Source organism: Mugil cephalus, chromosome 20 (assembly GCF_022458985.1).
Source record: "Mugil cephalus isolate CIBA_MC_2020 chromosome 20, CIBA_Mcephalus_1.1, whole genome shotgun sequence".
Classification (NCBI taxonomy): domain Eukaryota; kingdom Metazoa; phylum Chordata; class Actinopteri; order Mugiliformes; family Mugilidae; genus Mugil; species Mugil cephalus.
In genome coordinates this window covers 15,691,930-15,708,376 of record NC_061789.1, presented here as the reverse complement: position 1 = coordinate 15,708,376, position 16,447 = coordinate 15,691,930, and the positions used below count along the sequence as shown (strand labels likewise).

Sequence of the window (16,447 nt, the reverse complement as noted above, 5' to 3'; positions counted from 1 at the left end):
ACTGCACTTGCAGAGTTTACAAAAAATGTGACAACTTTATGGGACATAATATTTATTAAAGGACAGCATATATATCTTATCAAATAAAATAGCAAATAGATCTTAGAAACTAAATAAACTACTGCGTACTTTGTGTTTAAAAAGTGCATTCCTAAGGCACACATACACGTGTAACCCCATCAGTGAAATGTCCTGAACTCCCCTATATTTAGCCATTGCTGCAATTTATACTAAATAAACCACGAGAATTATGTAAAAATCTTACACTAGTTTAATTTGTAGCCCCCTTACGGACCTGAGGTGGGGGAAGGGGGTGGGTGTGGGGGGTTAAAGCCAAATTCAATCTCATATGTCAATTACAAAATATATTAAAGAGATACCAAGATAGGACAAACACGCATAAACATATTTTTCTCCATCTGGGTTTGTTGCACTCTTCAGTAATACTGACTGCTCATCGCATCGACCACAGCGGACAGAAACTTCTGCCAGGTAGCTTGGATCTGAGGGTTCAGGCCGGACTTGAGTTTGCAGGCGACAGTGATGGTGAGGCAGTCGGCTAACAGCTGCAGACAAAAACAAAAACACCATGAGTCCAGTCTGTCTGCCCGAATAAAACATCATGAAAACATTTATTTATTCCCTTAGGGGTCAGTTACTCTGAACCTACTCTGAAGCAATCAGGATCCACGCTGAGGCTTTCGTAGTGCAACCTGCTGAGGTCAGCATAGGTGTGCTTGATGTTGTCCATGTCCTTTACTGCTTGGTCCAGTGCTTTCAGCACCACTTTGCCATGGGCGGCTACTTTAGGGTTTTGCAGAACAGCAGTGACAGTGAAGATGTCTCCAAAAGTACCAAAGTATCTCTCGGTCCAAGGGTAGACAATCAAAACTCTGTCAATGTAAGAGGCGTGGCGGTTTAGTTTTTGTTTAAAATTATATGTTACTCAAACTTCTTTGAACCAAACGGTAAATCTGAACTACTCCACACCATTCAAACAGTTCTCAATTCAAATGAGAACCTGAACTATGCTCGACTATAATGACTTACAAAGGTCAGTGTCTGGTGCTTAAGTGGTCGAATATCAAACACAGAGATGTTCGGCTTCTAACTATTGTGCTGAAAAACACTTTCACCCCTCTGTTGCATTAATTATTACCGAAACATATCAAATATACTTAATATATAAGTAATTATATGTATTAATACTTAAAAATCCTCATATGGGGTAGCATCAATTACTGTAATATATGGACTATGTCACCTTTTATTTTTTTACCTCTTAAATGACAAATTACAGAGAAAATTAATACATTTGTTTAATGTTATAAACGTTTCTAGTCTGAAAGTATTCTGTGAGTCAGTTACACACTGTTCTGCCAAATGAACATATTTCACTTTTGCCATATTTGCTTAAAGTTGCCTTATGGCAACAAATTAACATTTAAGCATCTTACAAAAACCTTGTCACACTATAAATGTCTAAAACGCTAGAAGAAAATAAAGATTACCTCCATATAATACTGTATTTTTTTCTTTTAAGTATTTTTTTTTTTTATTTTGATGGAATTCTTTTTAACTTTTGAAAAAACGTGTCATAACTTATACAATGTCTTATAAGTGGAGGGCGAACAGGATTTGCATTTATTGATCCGCATTTTATTTATTTTTATTTTCAAAGTAGCCAGTAAACGGTTAAATGATGACAGATGGTTAAACAATAAAACCGGCCAACCAGGCCTCTTAGATTTCAACAGTCTTCCCTTAAATAGGCTTTATCGTGATCCTGTAAAGTGAAAAGTTAAAAATCCTCTACCTTGCCAAAACTTGTGGTCCAATCTCATCAATATCAACTTTTTCCCAAACAGCCCTGATAGTGCTGCGCTCCTTGTCCGTCCACTTTACCATGACGTGTATGGTCAGCTTTTCTCTTGGTTTCCCTCCACGCCAAAAAAAAATAAACCCAGAAGCGACGAGGTTTATAAATTCATCAAAGAATTACTTTAAACTCGATCTATTGTCGCCTACAGCTGGAAGAGAGTCAATATCTAACTTGTATAAACACAGAGGAAATGCCCAGAGATGCTCTCAAAATGACTCGACACAAAATACTTCTCTTCGGTTCTGTTGCCGGGCTACTTGCAGCTGTTGAAGTCAGATTAAGCAATACTTTCATTATCTGAATATTCAGACATTCCCCGCCCAAATAAATGATCCACGTACCAGAAATGGGCGTTTATTTCGTGGCCTCAAACAACCTGACGGCGCTAAACTTTTATTAAAAGCAAAAGAAAAATGAAAAAAATAAACGATTGCCGTCGCTTCAGTTTTGATGGGACCTTAATTGTCTTTGGATGGAACTGAAAGGATGCGGTCTGTATGCTGATAATAAGATGACGTTTTTATGACAAAGGTTTTTTAGGTCGGCAGTGCAGTCGCGTTTAGGTGATGTCAGCCATTTTTAGTTGCAGCTGATTTTCCAGCGAACTTCCAGTAATTTCACGGTGAGAAGTGAAACGCAATCTGTGTTTTGATGAATCAGGAACCGTGTGATACTTAATGACTGATTACAGAACAACAACTCTGAATATAGCACGCAGGTGTAAAGTAAAAATGACCACTATAAGAGAGGATGTTTCTGATGAAAAGATAAGACATTGTATTTCATTAACCTTTATAAACAGGCTACGTGATAAGGTCCTGTAATTAAACCTTTACTAAAAAGAAATATATAGCCAGATGTCTAAGCCAACTATAAACCAACATCCAACCTTCCTTTTATCGCTCAAATTTTGGAGAAAAAATGCTGCTAATCTGTTATGTGACAATTAAAGAATGGTTTGTTCATGACGGTACAGAAATTCAGACAGATTCCCAGTTTGTCCATGTCATCAACGACTGGTTAAGATAATTGTATGGAGAGATTCCACAGGTTCTGTCAAGACTATATTTGTATTTATTATTATCTGATGGTTATATTTTAACATTAGACAATATATGGAGATGTGAATGATCCCAGCTATTGATCTACAAAGCCGAAACAACATAAAGATTTTATTGTTTAAACATGACTTTAACTGAATTATTCTAATATCTTTAATCCTAGAGTTATATATCGACAAAAAAAACAGACTTCATCTGTCAACGAGTCAATATTGTCAAAACAAAGTAAAGCACTGAATAAAATTACACAGTCATTAATACATGTATCAAGAAACTTCTCAGACTTGTCACTAATATAGTCTTTCTTACTATGTTGAAACACTGTGATGCCATTGGTGATGCATAAATTCTCAGACTGTCCACAAAGTTCTCTAAAAGGCTTCATCAAAGTGATTCAAACTTAGCAAGGGTTTATCGAGAGAGGTTGTTTTACCCCAGTTGCTACCTTTCTTCACTGGAATGGAGGAAGGCCTAGCTCCATCTTAAGACTCCATAGTACCACATCAACCTAAAGAGATTACTTTACTCTCAAAGTAGTGACTTAGTTGTTGTACCTAGAGTTTGAACCTGGCCCCTCTCCTGTGGAATTGGGTCCCAGATTTATTTTGAGAGGAAGGTACCCTCTCTAATTTTAAGGTCAGGGCTTAAAACCTTCCTTTTTGATAAAGCTGAGGGTGCCTCCGTTAGTTATGTTGCTAGCTTTAGGCTACTGATATGCTGACACTCCTCCACTTTCAACTCTCTCTTGCTATCCATGCATTTGTGTGTAGCATGTTATCAGCTGTGTGCCCCTCGCTCCATCTCTCCTCCCCACACCTTCTTGTGAGTGTCTCCAGCCTATAGTTGTGTGTTTCTGATCTCCAGACCTGCACACTCATGTGGTCCTATAGCCTCGCCAACCCAGCCAGTCTTTGTGACTTACATAGTTATCCATTTCTACTTGAATGTCTAATTCCTCAGCCTGTTTATGATACCTCTTTACATACATTTAATCAATCATCAGAACTATTGTAACGGACAGTTGTATTGCTCTTGTTTATCCCAGTAACATTAATTTTGTTAATATACCTACGTAGCAGTTCTACGATGGACATTTCTAATTGACTATTTGAATTATTATTGAATGATTTTGAGGTCACGCCTGTTGGTTTGCAGGTTCTTTATATTTTGTTTTTATAAAATAAGTCAAAATAAAAACGTTAAAAACGAATCATCACACAGTCATTTTTTTTATGTCATTTTTTTAATTGAAGTATTTGGCAACAGTTACAAAGCAGTAAATTAATTACTTGCTGGACTGTTGCACATCTCTGGGAGGAGTGCCTTTACCAGACCCTTAGTGGTACTGTCTGCCCAGAGCAGAGACCACCACAGCCAGGAACTTCTGCCAGGCCTCCTGGACATCAGCGGTGAAGACGCTGGGGCCAAACTTGGCAGCAACACACACACTGATGATTTCAGCAAGAACCTACAACGAGAAAGGGAAGTATAAGAATGGCAGTAAAGCCAGTGGTTGAACAGCATGATGGCGACGTTAAAGGCTCTGATTAAAAAGATCAGAATGAAACGCGCCACTAGACCATCGAGAAGAAGGGTGACAATCAGAGGAGGTGACTTACCCTGAAGTTATCAGGATCCACGTGAAGCTTCTCAGAGTGCATAACGCTGAGCTTGGCATAGGCACTCTTGATGTTGTCCAAGTTCTTCACGGCATTTTCCAGCCCACCCATCACTGTCTTGCCGTGCTGGGCCACCTTAGGGTTTCCAAAGATGTCAGCGGTGGTGGACAAGTTGCCAAAAGACGCAAAGTGTCTCTGAGTCCAGGGATACACGATCAGAAGCCTGAAAAGACGGGAAACCACAAACAAGATTTCACAAAAGTACAAGTGGTAAAACAACGGCGTCTAACCATACTATGAAAGATATGCTATATTACATTAACCCCGGACATCACACATAAACGAGTATTTGAATCCGAATTAGTTGACAAATTACCTGGCTAGAGCCTGGGGTCCGATTTCACCCACGTCAATTTTGGACCACAGGGTTGTGATGGCGGTGCGCTCGGCGTCTGTCCACTCGACCATGGTGACGATGGGAAAGTCTGAGTCTCAGATTACTGTCAAACAAGTTCCTCCGAAGACAAGTCTTTCTTTTTGAGTTCTGATGTTTGACATCCCACGTTTTTATTCACCACTGCATCCTCCGTCCCCCGGCCGAGGGAGCAACCGATTGGACAGGAGGCACGATCATGATAATGACGTTCATGCAATGCGTCCGTAATTTGGCAACGGTGTGACTCTGTGACGTTATTTGGTTCGTAAATTGAAAGTTTAGATAAGGCCATGTGGGACGTGTGGACTTGTTAGGATATATTTCTGTTTATGTTACAATGTGTGCTGTTCCTGAACTGTATTGGATTGGCAGCAACAATAGATGGACCAGGAACGCAAAGTCATTGGTGTTTAAGAAATTGTATAATATACCCACTAAACTAAAGACCGAATATGTGAAGACGCATTAAGAATTGTTTTCGAATAAGGAAAAAAAAAAAATGTAAAACAAAAAAAAAGAGAAAGAAAAATGCGAAGAATGTAGATATAATTTTCCTTACATCGTGATGAGTGTGATTTTCATGAAAAAGTCAAAATTGTAACGGTGATTTATTGCCTCTATGTAATTACTTTCATTTAATAATCCGTTAAAAGTCCTTATGATCACTTGGGGTAAACTTGGGTAAACTATTTTGCTGGCTCGTAACAAGACGGACTATCAAGTAAATAACGATCAATTACGCAGCACCTACGTGAATATAGGGAGTGGTATGTTTTATCAAAAAAGAAATGGCAATGACTACGTCTTGCTGTTTCTTTATCAGGCATGTGGCTTGGATTTGATATTTGGGCGTGGTGCCGTTTGGTTTAACATAAAGGCGCCGTTACAAATCCACTTGGGCACCATTTCTGATCAATACTTTCTCTCGGTACCTGAAAACTCCAAGCAACCATGAGCCTCTCTGCGAAAGACAAGGCCGCGGTGAAGGCCTTCTGGGCCAAAGCTGAAGGGAAGTCCAGCGAGATTGGCGCAGAAGCCCTGGGCAGGTGAGCTCCATGTTTGGCACAATGGTCTGGATGTGAAAGACGAAAAATGCTGTGAATTTCTGTGAATGATTTCTTCTGGTTATTTCTGTAGGATGCTGGTTGCCTACCCTCAGACCAAGACCTACTTTTCGCACTGGGGGGACCTGAGTCCTCAGGCCGCACAAGTCAAGAAACATGGTGCCGTCATCATGTCAGCGGTGGGGAAAGCTGTCAAAGGCATTGATGATCTTACTGGCTGCTTGAGCTCCCTCAGTGAGCTGCATGCTTTCAAGCTCCGGGTGGATCCTGCCAACTTCAAGGTAAACAAAAAAAAAAAAAACAAAAAAAAAAAACAAAAAAAAAACCGTAGAGGTCTTTGTTGAGGACGATCCAAGGGTTTTGTTTTAGTAATCATTACAGTGTAATATTGCATTCCACGTAGTAGCTACTGTAATAATACAATGTGGTCATTTATGATATTAATCTCTGCCTTTTGCCACAACCGCAGATCCTGGCCCACTCCATCATCGTGGTCCTGGCCATGTACTTCCCCGCAGACTTCACTCCGGAGGTTCACGTCTCTGTGGAAAAGTTCCTGCAGAATGTGGCCTTGGCTCTGTCTGAGAGATACCGCTAAACTTGCAGCAACTCAGAAGCATCGAAAACAAGTCGTATGCCATCCAACAATGTCTCAACGAGTAGGGGCATGTTAAATTAAAAAACAAACAAACAAACACAAAAGCTGTGCGTTTCTTTTCTGAGTCTTGTTTCTAAAAAAAAAAGGTTCTTGGTCTTTTAAGTCTTTTAAGTCAAATCTTCAGAAGAATCTTCATCTTCAGAAACGTAATCCTAGCAGAAACATATTTGGTGTTTCGGGCTAAATAAACGAAATAAAAGATCGGACGACGTTGACGCGCCTTCTAATGAAGCTGCAAACATCCTTCTAACATTTGCCATCACTATCTTTCAAACTCCCTCTGTAATATGATCAAAATGATCCGGACTCTACAAAAATCAGCTCCAGTTGCTGAAACAGAAAATGGGGTGGATGCCGTGGTACCTGCTGGATTCCTGCACACGCAGCTTTCCGCGTCCATGCGGGAGCTGTCCGAAGTCCTACTGTCTCAACCGTGACGCCAGGGGGGCAACTCCAACAACTCAACGTTTAATTGGTGACATAAGTCTGGTGGGTGTTTAGTGTAATACAATGTGGTCATTTATGATATTAATCTCTGCCTTTTGCCACAACCGCAGATCCTGGCCCACTCCATCATCGTGGTCCTGGCCATGTACTTCCCCGCAGACTTCACTCCGGAGGTTCACGTCTCTGTGGAAAAGTTCCTGCAGAATGTGCCTTGGCTCTGTCTGAGAGATACCGCTAACTTGCAGCAACTCAGAAGCATCGAAAACAAGTCGTATGCCATCCAACAATGTCTCAACGAGTAGGGGCATGTTAAATTAAAAAACAAACAAACAAACACAAAAGCTGTGCGTTTCTTTTCTGAGTCTTGTTTCTAAAAAAAAAGGTTCTTGGTCTTTTAAGTCTTTTAAGTCAAATCTTCACCGGCTCCATCGTGTCACCGTCACATCAGAAACGTAATCCTAGCAGAAACATATTTGGTGTTTCGGGCTAAATAAACGAAATAAAAGATCGGACGACGTTGACGCGCCTTCTAATGAAGCTGCAAACATCCTTCTAACATTTGCCATCACTATCTTTCAAACTCCCTCTGTAATATGATCAAAATGATCCGGACTCTACAAAAATCAGCTCCAGTTGCTGAAACAGAAAATGGGGTGGATGCCGTGGTACCTGCTGGATTCCTGCACACGCAGCTTTCCGCGTCCATGCGGGAGCTGTCCGAAGTCCTACTGTCTCAACCGTGACGCCAGGGGGGCAACTCCAACAACTCAACGTTTAATTGGTGACATAAGTCTGGTGGGTGTTTAGTGTGTGTGTTTAGATTCGTGAAGAATAATTTGTGTTTGCCACGGTATTGTGCTTGTGTTTGTATTAGCAGTTCTAACCGGTGTAGTTTCCAGCGTTGCGTCCGAGCCTCATGTGTCGCCCAGGATAGTGAAACGTATTTAACCCCAACCCTAACCCTAAATCTTAAGTATCCAGCACTTTCTGCATTTGCTTTCCCAGAACATCTGGTAATCCGTTCGTTAAGTCTTGGTTGAGAAATAGCAAATTGCGTAACACATTTGTTTTCATGAGCGTTCTGGAAAGGGCTCAACTTTTTCGTGCAGATGAAGGAAGGAAATGGAGGCTGTAACTAATACCCACAGCAGGTCTGTGACACCCAGCTCCACCGTTTGGTAGTGGTTTGGCAGTGTGAAAAAATGTTAGTTCTGACTGTTTTGTTTGGTTTGGTTGGACATATTTACTGTTCTGGGGATTATACTGATCATAAGGACACGTATGTCTATTTCCCCTGGTTGAAGTGCAAAAACATGTAACCAACACTCATCAATGATCAAAGCTTTTTATGGCGTCATGATGAAAGAGGCGACTAGGGCTGCACTTGAAAATATCACATTGTGTTATGTTCCTTAGAAACAGTGCTGACATAGGAGACTTGACAGAGCTTTCTGTTCTGCTCTTGGCTTTGACTTCGCATTTCCGTCTGATGTGAAAACGGTTTGGTGTAATGGCATTAAATGGTTTAAAACAACAAAACATGCTTCTCCGGGTGATAGCATTCATTTAGCAGAAACATGGCACTGAAATAAAAGGCAAGTTGTCTTAAAATGAATTAGACTTTATTTAGACTCCTTAATAAAATAAAGCCTTATTCTTTACCTCTACATCTTTTTTCAACCCTGGCTGTTCCGGAGATGATCATTTAACCATAAGAACTCACTTTATTTAGTTGATGTGTAATAACAAGTCTCATCAAATCTCGCTATATACACTGTGAGATGTTTGACTGCACAACTACAGGCCAAGTGTTTTTTGTCACCTCAGTACAAGCCTGATACTTGTTCAAAAATATTCAACAGTACAGGACCACTGGTGTTCAGTCGTTTTAAATATGTGTACCACCAACCTGCAGAAGAGACGAGGACAGCTGTATTCAAACAGCATTATATAATGGCACAAGCACTATCTCAGAAAAGATATTTGTATAGGGATATAGGGGATGGGTTTTTAATTTAAAAGCTGAAAAATAGGAAACCAGCAAACACTCCAACCCAGACACTCGAGCACAATCAGAAGCCGAGGAGAAGGAACGAAACCGCATCAGACAAACCCTGAGAACATGTGGATATCCAAACTGGGCTTTTTGTTTCAAAGCATAAAAAGAAGAACAGACTGCGAGAAAGAATACAACAAAATAAAAAACAATGTTATCTCCTACATGGCTGGGATTTTCTGTCTCTTGACATGAAAATTAGATTTTATTATGTTATTATGTGTACATCTGGATTTCCTCGTTTTGCCATGTAAGACATATGCATTTATTCTGTTTATTCCATTCAAAAGACTTTATTATTTATTCAACTTTTTTAAATATTTAGTTTATTCCCCATATGCTGATCAGGATAAGAATGAAAGCAGATGTCCAGCCACTGTGATACTAAGCGCCTGACGTCAAACGTGTTTTTATCGGTTGCACACATTTTATACTGTTATAACCAAATAAAAAAGCCACACCCAGTTCGCAATATAGCATTATAGTGAGTATTGATTCCACTTCCTTGTATATGAGTTAATTGATTAAACCATGAATGCGCCAAGCACTGCGCAGAGAGATGCAATTTACTTTTTATTTGGCAACAGATACATAGCACTGAGTGATTTTAGAATTACCTGTAAGACTGTTACACATCGCTGAGGGTAGAACCTCTCCAGACCCTCAGTGGTACTGACTGCCCAGAGCAGAGACCACCACAGCCAGAAACTTCTGCCAGGCCTTCTGGACTTCCGGACAAACTTGATCACAATAACTGATGCATTCAGCAAGAGCCTACAATGAGAGAGAATGTATAAGGATGGCTTTAAAGACAATGGCTGAAAAGGTCAGAATGAATGAAAATAAGAGATGACATCAGTGGTTTCTGAGAATGGCTGCACTGCTGGTCAAGTTGCCAGATAACGCAAAGAGTCTCTAAATCCCGTGATACACACTCAGAAGCATGAAAAGACACGAAACCACGACTAAGACTTCACAAAAGTAAAAAGAAATTAGAAGTGTTTAAGGTCCAGTTTTGACCACAGGGTTGTGATGGCGGCGCGCTCGGCGTCTGTCCACTCGACCATGGTGACGGTGGGAAAGCCCGAGTCTCCGATTACTGTCAAACTATTTTCTCCGAGGACAAGCTTTTCTTTAGAGTCCTGATGTTTGGCATTTCACGTTTTTATTCCCCACTGCATCCTCCGTCCCCAGGGCCAGGCAGCAACTGACCGGGCAGGAGGCATGATCGTGATAATGACGTTCATGTTATGCGTCCGTAATTTGGCAACTATCTGTGGCAGGCCAAGTTCCGTGACGTTACTTGGCTCACAACTTATTTTTTCTTCTATACCAGACAAAAAACATAATCAAATGGTAGATTAGTTCAATTATAACTTCTATTTTTGCACATATAATCCAATATGGACTACCGGTGATGCAAAACGGTTTTGAACAGGTATTGGTTCAACCGTGTCATTAGTTCGGATGATAGTTTATGGTCTTCTTATTACATTACACAGAAAGATGTCATGATATTTATTTGAAAATAGCTCTATAATATATATAAATAATATAAACATTACTTTGTCCTATTCGTCAAGACAAATTAAGATTAACCATTGCATGTGAGTTTATTTGTTAATGCAATGACCGTGGCTGTGTCACACGCGATTGTTTATCATGGCGTTTTCTCCACGAGATCTGTCGAAAGTCGCAGACTCATTGGATTTGTGTGGAAGTGTGGAAACGTCAACACGGTTCAGACTTCGCCTTTCTGTAGCGACTATTCTGTAGCGGAACACCACTGCCCTCCCCCACTTTAAGGAGATGAATGAGCAGTAGAGCTCACACTGGAGTGTTTTCCTCTGTAGCTGATGGTATGCCGCCTCCTGCCTGGCGCTACATTTAATATGTGTTCCTTCACAGTTTTGATTTCTTCGGTATTAATCTACAATATGAAATATAAGAAAAAAAAAGAAGGCGAGAAGGTGTGTCCAAACATTTGACTGTCACTGCATGTAATGATACAAGTATTTAAGTTTTACTGTAGATCTCCAAAGTTGGTGTAAATCTTTAGAGACAGTGTGCTCCATCTGCCAGGAGGGGGCACTGTAAACATACTCGTTAGATACTCGCTCATTCACAGGATTATACGAAGTCAAACAAATAGAAAGGACATACCCCATGGCACTGCGTGATTCATCTGGAATTTTGTGATGAATAGAGTTTACATTTAAGCATTTGCACGTTTGTTTTGTTGTTGTCATAGCACCTTTAGGCTACTACTTTATTTGTAACACGTTTTTTTTCTCTTGACTTTTATTTAAATGTCAAATTTGACTGATGGATAATAATGACACATGCATTTCGAGAGGTTAACGCGAGATCTTAAGCTCTCACAAACACGTTGGAGCGGTGTGACAACCAAAATTATAATGCTGATAATGTTAATGATAATATTGATTTTCTTTCAGACAAACGGAACATATGCTGCCTCTTGACTGTTGTGACTGCCCCAACTTCTAAACCTCTATATATGTAGAGCTGAAGATGATTGATGACACTTGTCTCTGAACTCACACACATATATATGTTTATTTTTCATAGAAAATGATTATTTAGGGAAGGCATTAGTAAAGACGATGACACCGGACGCAGCGTTTGAATTTTAAATGCCTTTATTTCATTTGGTGTACAGACGACATACAACTTGCATTTATCGGTATTTCTCAGCCAGAGTAATAGCCAGGAAGGCCAGGAACTTGTCAAAGGACACATGGACCTCAGGGGTGAAATCGTTGGGGTACATGATGGCCAGGACCACCTGGATGACATGGGCGATGATCTGTGAAACACAAACACACCGATGCTAAGTACCGAGTTTCTGAACCACGCAGGCCCAGTCAGAAGTATGACCACAGAATCTGGGTTTTCAGAGTGGAACAACACCAAGACACAAGCAGTGTTTTATAGATCGTCACCTTGAAGTTCGCAGGGTCGATACGCAGAGTGAAGGCGTGCAGCTCGCTGAGGTTCAGGAGACCCGCAGGCAGGTTGTCCAATTTGCTCACAGCATCAGCAACTCCACCCATCACGGTCATTCCGTGCTTCTTCACTGGGGCAGAGTTGGGGCTCAGGTCCTGCCAGTGGGCGAAGTAGGTCTTGGTCTGTGGGTACACGATCAGCATCCTGGGAGAAACAAACAACGAAAATGGTGCGTGTTTGTTCAACTAATCAATACGCGTGAGAGCGTTGTCGGTATATTTACCTGCCCAGAGCTTCTTTGCCGATGTCATCGGCGTTTTTGGAGATTTTGGCCCAGAAGGCCCTGACGGTGCTCTTGTCCTTAGGGGTGAGAGAAGTCATATTGCCTGTCAACGAATGGTGCTGTCAGCTGCGCCGATGGGCCTTTTATGCTTGCAGCGGCGGAAACACACCCTGATGGGACCACCTACCGAGATAGGCTGCAAGGCGTTCCAGCTCCAGTTCCAGTTTAGAGATGGACAGAAAGGTAACAACGGGGGCTCTGCAGCGCTAAACCACTCAACCTCAAATAGCCTAATACGTCCCGCATTTGGACGATAAATCAGATTAATTTTCACGTTCCCATGTAGCCACTAACTGCTCAATTGCACTGCGTAATCCGAGAGTGCGCCAATATAGCGATAAACACTTGTTTTCCCCGTGTTTATTAGTTTAATTCATACTTGTAACAAAATAAAATGTGTTAAAATGCACAAAAGATAAAGACATGAGTAGGTTCAGTATTACCAAACAAACATAACTTTAACTATCTATTTTAATACAGTGAACTACACGTGGCTGTTTATAGAGGTTGCTTTACGCACACTGGAAACAAAATATATTGTATTTATCGGGGATAAAGTAAATTTAATTATACAGGAATACGGAGAAAATGAGTTTGGTTAAAATTCATGTTAACCCGTAAAGACAATAGCGTGAACAGCTTTTACTCTGGCCTCTTCAGCAGCACGGATGGGCCATACATTCATTTTTGTAATGATTTTATTTAAATAGCTTTAACTAATTTAAATCAACAGCCCCGGGGAAATAGCCCAAACAGTCTGAGCACCCTTCCAACAGCCTTAAAAGATTCTTTTGGCTACCTGTCCCACCACCCATCTGACCGCTGGCTTGTGGGAGGGGGAGGTGGTTTGCTTTAAATCTTAATTTTGATGCCATTGAGCGATTGAGCGCAGCAGTCTGGTTTCATTTCAAACCTCAAGGCTGAGGCTCGTGGAGGAGCTGTCCTTGTGGACCTTGTGAAAATGCCTGCCTCACCCAGGCATTTTCAAGGCTTAGGATGAATGAGCGTTGCTATGCTTGTTCCAGTGACAACATCCCACATCTCATATTGCTGGTGTGCAAAAAGGCCTCCATTAACAGTCAAAACTGATACTCTGCATCACCAAATACACACAACTATTGTGATGATTAGACGACAGTAAATGTTTCCGCCTAACATTGTGTATGATCACCCGTTTAATACAGGCTATATGTACTTATCATCTTTTCTTTATGATGTTTCACACGTTAATGGAATGATTTAGTCTTTTGTGAGCCTCTGATTTTGATTTTTTTTTAAAGAAAAAAAACGTTGCATAGCCCATAAATATTTCCCAAGAGGAAGGCATCATTTTTAAATTACAATTTATTTAAATTAAATGTGTGGCTTTATAGCAAATCCCCCATATGCACAACGCGAGAGCAGCCTAAGCGTGGTGTCTTCTCTGCATCACTGGATAGCTAAGTGTCCAATTCATTTTAGTTTAGGGGCCATATACAGCCCAGTTGACCACTAGCGTAACAATAACTTAAAAATAACAACAACAACAACGACAGCAACTCCAAACTGTCTTCACTTTGTGCAAAGAAGTGCGGGGAGGTTATGAAAGTGTTTACATTCAATGGACTATAACTTAACAAAACATCTGAGGAACTGCTGTTTAATTCTGAGTCTCAGAGTTGTGTCCTGTACATCACTCTTACTAATAGAGTGGACCAATTAGGGACAGCAGTTAAGCAGGTATGTTTATTGAAAATTTGCAGGCTTCTATGTAAATTTCGCAAATTCATCCCCGGACCAGTTTAGACCTTGTGGCGGACATTTTTTTAAACCGCGGACCCTATGTTTGACAGCCTGGTTTAGAGGCTCTTTCTTTTTTGCCTCTAAAGCAAATCAAATGGTGATTATAGACCTCGTTTTTCCACTATACTACATGAAAAGTACCTCGTCTGAGGTGAAATTACGCGTGGTTTATAGAGGAACGTAAAATGTGGCAACATTGCCTCTTAAATGGAAAATACCAAAGATGAACCAACATTTGCCAACTTTTTATTTAAACAGATACAGTAAATGCCTCGACAGATTGTGTCGTTACCATTAAACGGCCACGCTGTTTGTAGGATTATGAGGCTAACTGGTTATGAAATAGAGTTTTGTTTCGAAGTGTGTGTTGTGTAACGGATCTGAAAGAACTGTGGATTCCAATTTATTTTTGAGAACCATCAAAAAACAACCACAAAGCGCCTTTTTTTTTCCTGCATTGATACTTTTATTGATCACATACAGGGGGAACCACGTTCATGTTCCTCATTTTCGTTCCGCTGTTTATCGGTATTTCTCAGCCAGAGACCTTGCCAGGAAGGACAGGAACTTGTCGAAGCACACATGGACCTCAGGGGTGAATTCGGTGGGGAAGGTGATGGCCAGGACCACCTGGATGATCTGGGAGATGATCTGTGAAAGCAACATAATCACACAGATGTTATAAATGGAGTTTTTTCTTTTCTTTTCTTTTCTTTTCATGCAGCCTACACGGTGGACCTGCAGCTACTTCAAAGATGTGCGACCAATCCAGATCACACATCACACTAATCACCAGGCTGCTCTTGGCGATGGCATTCAGTGGAGTAACGGGTTAGGAAATGGCCACAAGTTTAGCGAGAGTTTGGCCGCTCACCTTGAAGTTCGCAGGGTCGATACGCAGAGTGAAGGCGTGCAGCTCGCTGAGGTTCAGGAGACCCTCGGGCAGGCTGTCAATTTTGCCGATAGCGTCACCGACTCCACCCATCACGGTCATTCCGTGCTTCTTCACCGGGGCAGAGTTGGGGCTCAGGTCCTTCCAGTGGGCGAAGTAGGTCTTGGTCTGTGGGTACACGATCAGCATCCTGGAAGAAACAAACAACGAAAATGATGCGTGTTTGATGGTTTTGGTAAATCAATCAATAAATGTGAGAGCGTTTTCGGTATATTTACCTGGCCACGACCTCTTTGCCGATGTCTTCACACTTCGGAGCCACTTTGGCCCAGAAGGCCCTGACGGTGCTCTTGTCCTTGGGGGTAAGGGTGGTCATATTGTCCTTGTTGTGGAGTACCGTGAACAGTCGACACGCGAGGGTTTTATGGCGCAAACAGCACGGTGGAACCCAGCACCGCCCCAAAGGCAGTCCAAGCGACAGATTGTGTCAGATAATCAAACAGCTTCCCCGCCTATGACTTTGTGAACTCGTTATACTCCTTTCTTTGCATTGGTTTCGCGAAAACAAAGTATTACACAACATCCCAGATTCAAATAAGGCAAAAATTAATCCTTGGAACTCGTCTCTGAAAAAAAAAAAAAAAAAAAACGTTTAACCAGAACTGAAAGAAATGAAGTGCTTGATTGACTGATTCTGCTTTGGTCAAATGTGGCAAACTGGGGGCTTTCGCTTTGCAGTGGAACATTTCACACAGTCAATACACATGATTTAAATGCTGCTTTAAGCTGTAAGCTTACGGAGGTAGCTATATGTCATGTGTTGCGTAGTATTCGTGCGTTTTTTCAGGACCTGTGTCTGGGAGCCTGACAAACAGCTGACAGGAGTGAACGTTGTGACCTCCACTAGAAAAGCAGCATAAAACACATCTACTCTGTATTTTCTTTGCTCATTTGCCAATCACACATAAACAGATCAGAGTGTTCTGATTCCTTATTTTCCCCCAGAAATTTCCACCACAATTTTGGCCTTTTTTTTTTTTTTGGCAAATTCTCTTCTGTGTGTGTCTTCTGGGACTCAGGTCGGCTGGGTGTGACTTGGACCTCAAGCTCCCCTAAAAAGAGGTTTTCTTGTTCATAACCGCTTCAGAATTTAATGTGTCAAACATCACAGGCCTCACTCAAAGTGATTTAAAAAGAAATCTAGGCTCTCCAACCAAATATTAATAGATCTGTTTATCAG

General features: G+C 41.1%; 5 protein-coding genes across 5 annotated transcripts; 1 reads left to right on the top strand and 4 right to left on the bottom strand.

The window, feature by feature from the left end:
- Positions 1-35: 35 nt before the first annotated feature.
- On the bottom strand, positions 36-2,157 carry LOC124998087 (hemoglobin cathodic subunit beta-like). Its single transcript, XM_047572278.1, has 3 exons — positions 1,817-2,157; positions 671-893; positions 36-566 (listed from the first exon to the last, which is right to left on the bottom strand). The coding sequence occupies exons 1-3, from the start codon at positions 1,906-1,908 to the stop codon at positions 438-440; spliced, it is 444 nt and encodes a 147-aa protein (XP_047428234.1). The 5' UTR covers positions 1,909-2,157; the 3' UTR covers positions 36-437.
- A 2,010-nt stretch (positions 2,158-4,167) lies between these two features.
- LOC124998086 (hemoglobin subunit beta-A-like) lies at positions 4,168-5,160 on the bottom strand. The gene is made up of 3 exons (XM_047572277.1): positions 4,939-5,160; positions 4,563-4,785; positions 4,168-4,411 (listed from the first exon to the last, which is right to left on the bottom strand). Exons 1-3 carry the CDS (start codon positions 5,028-5,030, stop codon positions 4,280-4,282), a joined length of 447 nt encoding a protein of 148 aa, XP_047428233.1. The 5' UTR covers positions 5,031-5,160; the 3' UTR covers positions 4,168-4,279.
- Positions 5,161-5,774: 614 nt separating this feature from the next.
- Positions 5,775-6,757, top strand: LOC124998088 (hemoglobin subunit alpha-B-like). Its single transcript, XM_047572279.1, has 3 exons — positions 5,775-6,044; positions 6,136-6,343; positions 6,532-6,757. The coding sequence occupies exons 1-3, from the start codon at positions 5,950-5,952 to the stop codon at positions 6,658-6,660; spliced, it is 432 nt and encodes a 143-aa protein (XP_047428235.1). The 5' UTR covers positions 5,775-5,949; the 3' UTR covers positions 6,661-6,757.
- A 5,108-nt stretch (positions 6,758-11,865) lies between these two features.
- On the bottom strand, positions 11,866-12,640 carry LOC124997471 (hemoglobin embryonic subunit alpha-like). The gene is made up of 3 exons (XM_047571186.1): positions 12,474-12,640; positions 12,187-12,394; positions 11,866-12,050 (listed from the first exon to the last, which is right to left on the bottom strand). The coding sequence occupies exons 1-3, from the start codon at positions 12,569-12,571 to the stop codon at positions 11,922-11,924; spliced, it is 435 nt and encodes a 144-aa protein (XP_047427142.1). The 5' UTR covers positions 12,572-12,640; the 3' UTR covers positions 11,866-11,921.
- A 2,117-nt stretch (positions 12,641-14,757) lies between these two features.
- On the bottom strand, positions 14,758-15,657 carry LOC124997470 (hemoglobin embryonic subunit alpha-like). Its single transcript, XM_047571185.1, has 3 exons — positions 15,486-15,657; positions 15,190-15,397; positions 14,758-14,966 (listed from the first exon to the last, which is right to left on the bottom strand). The coding sequence occupies exons 1-3, from the start codon at positions 15,581-15,583 to the stop codon at positions 14,838-14,840; spliced, it is 435 nt and encodes a 144-aa protein (XP_047427141.1). The 5' UTR covers positions 15,584-15,657; the 3' UTR covers positions 14,758-14,837.
- Between the last annotated feature and the right edge of the window lie 790 nt (positions 15,658-16,447).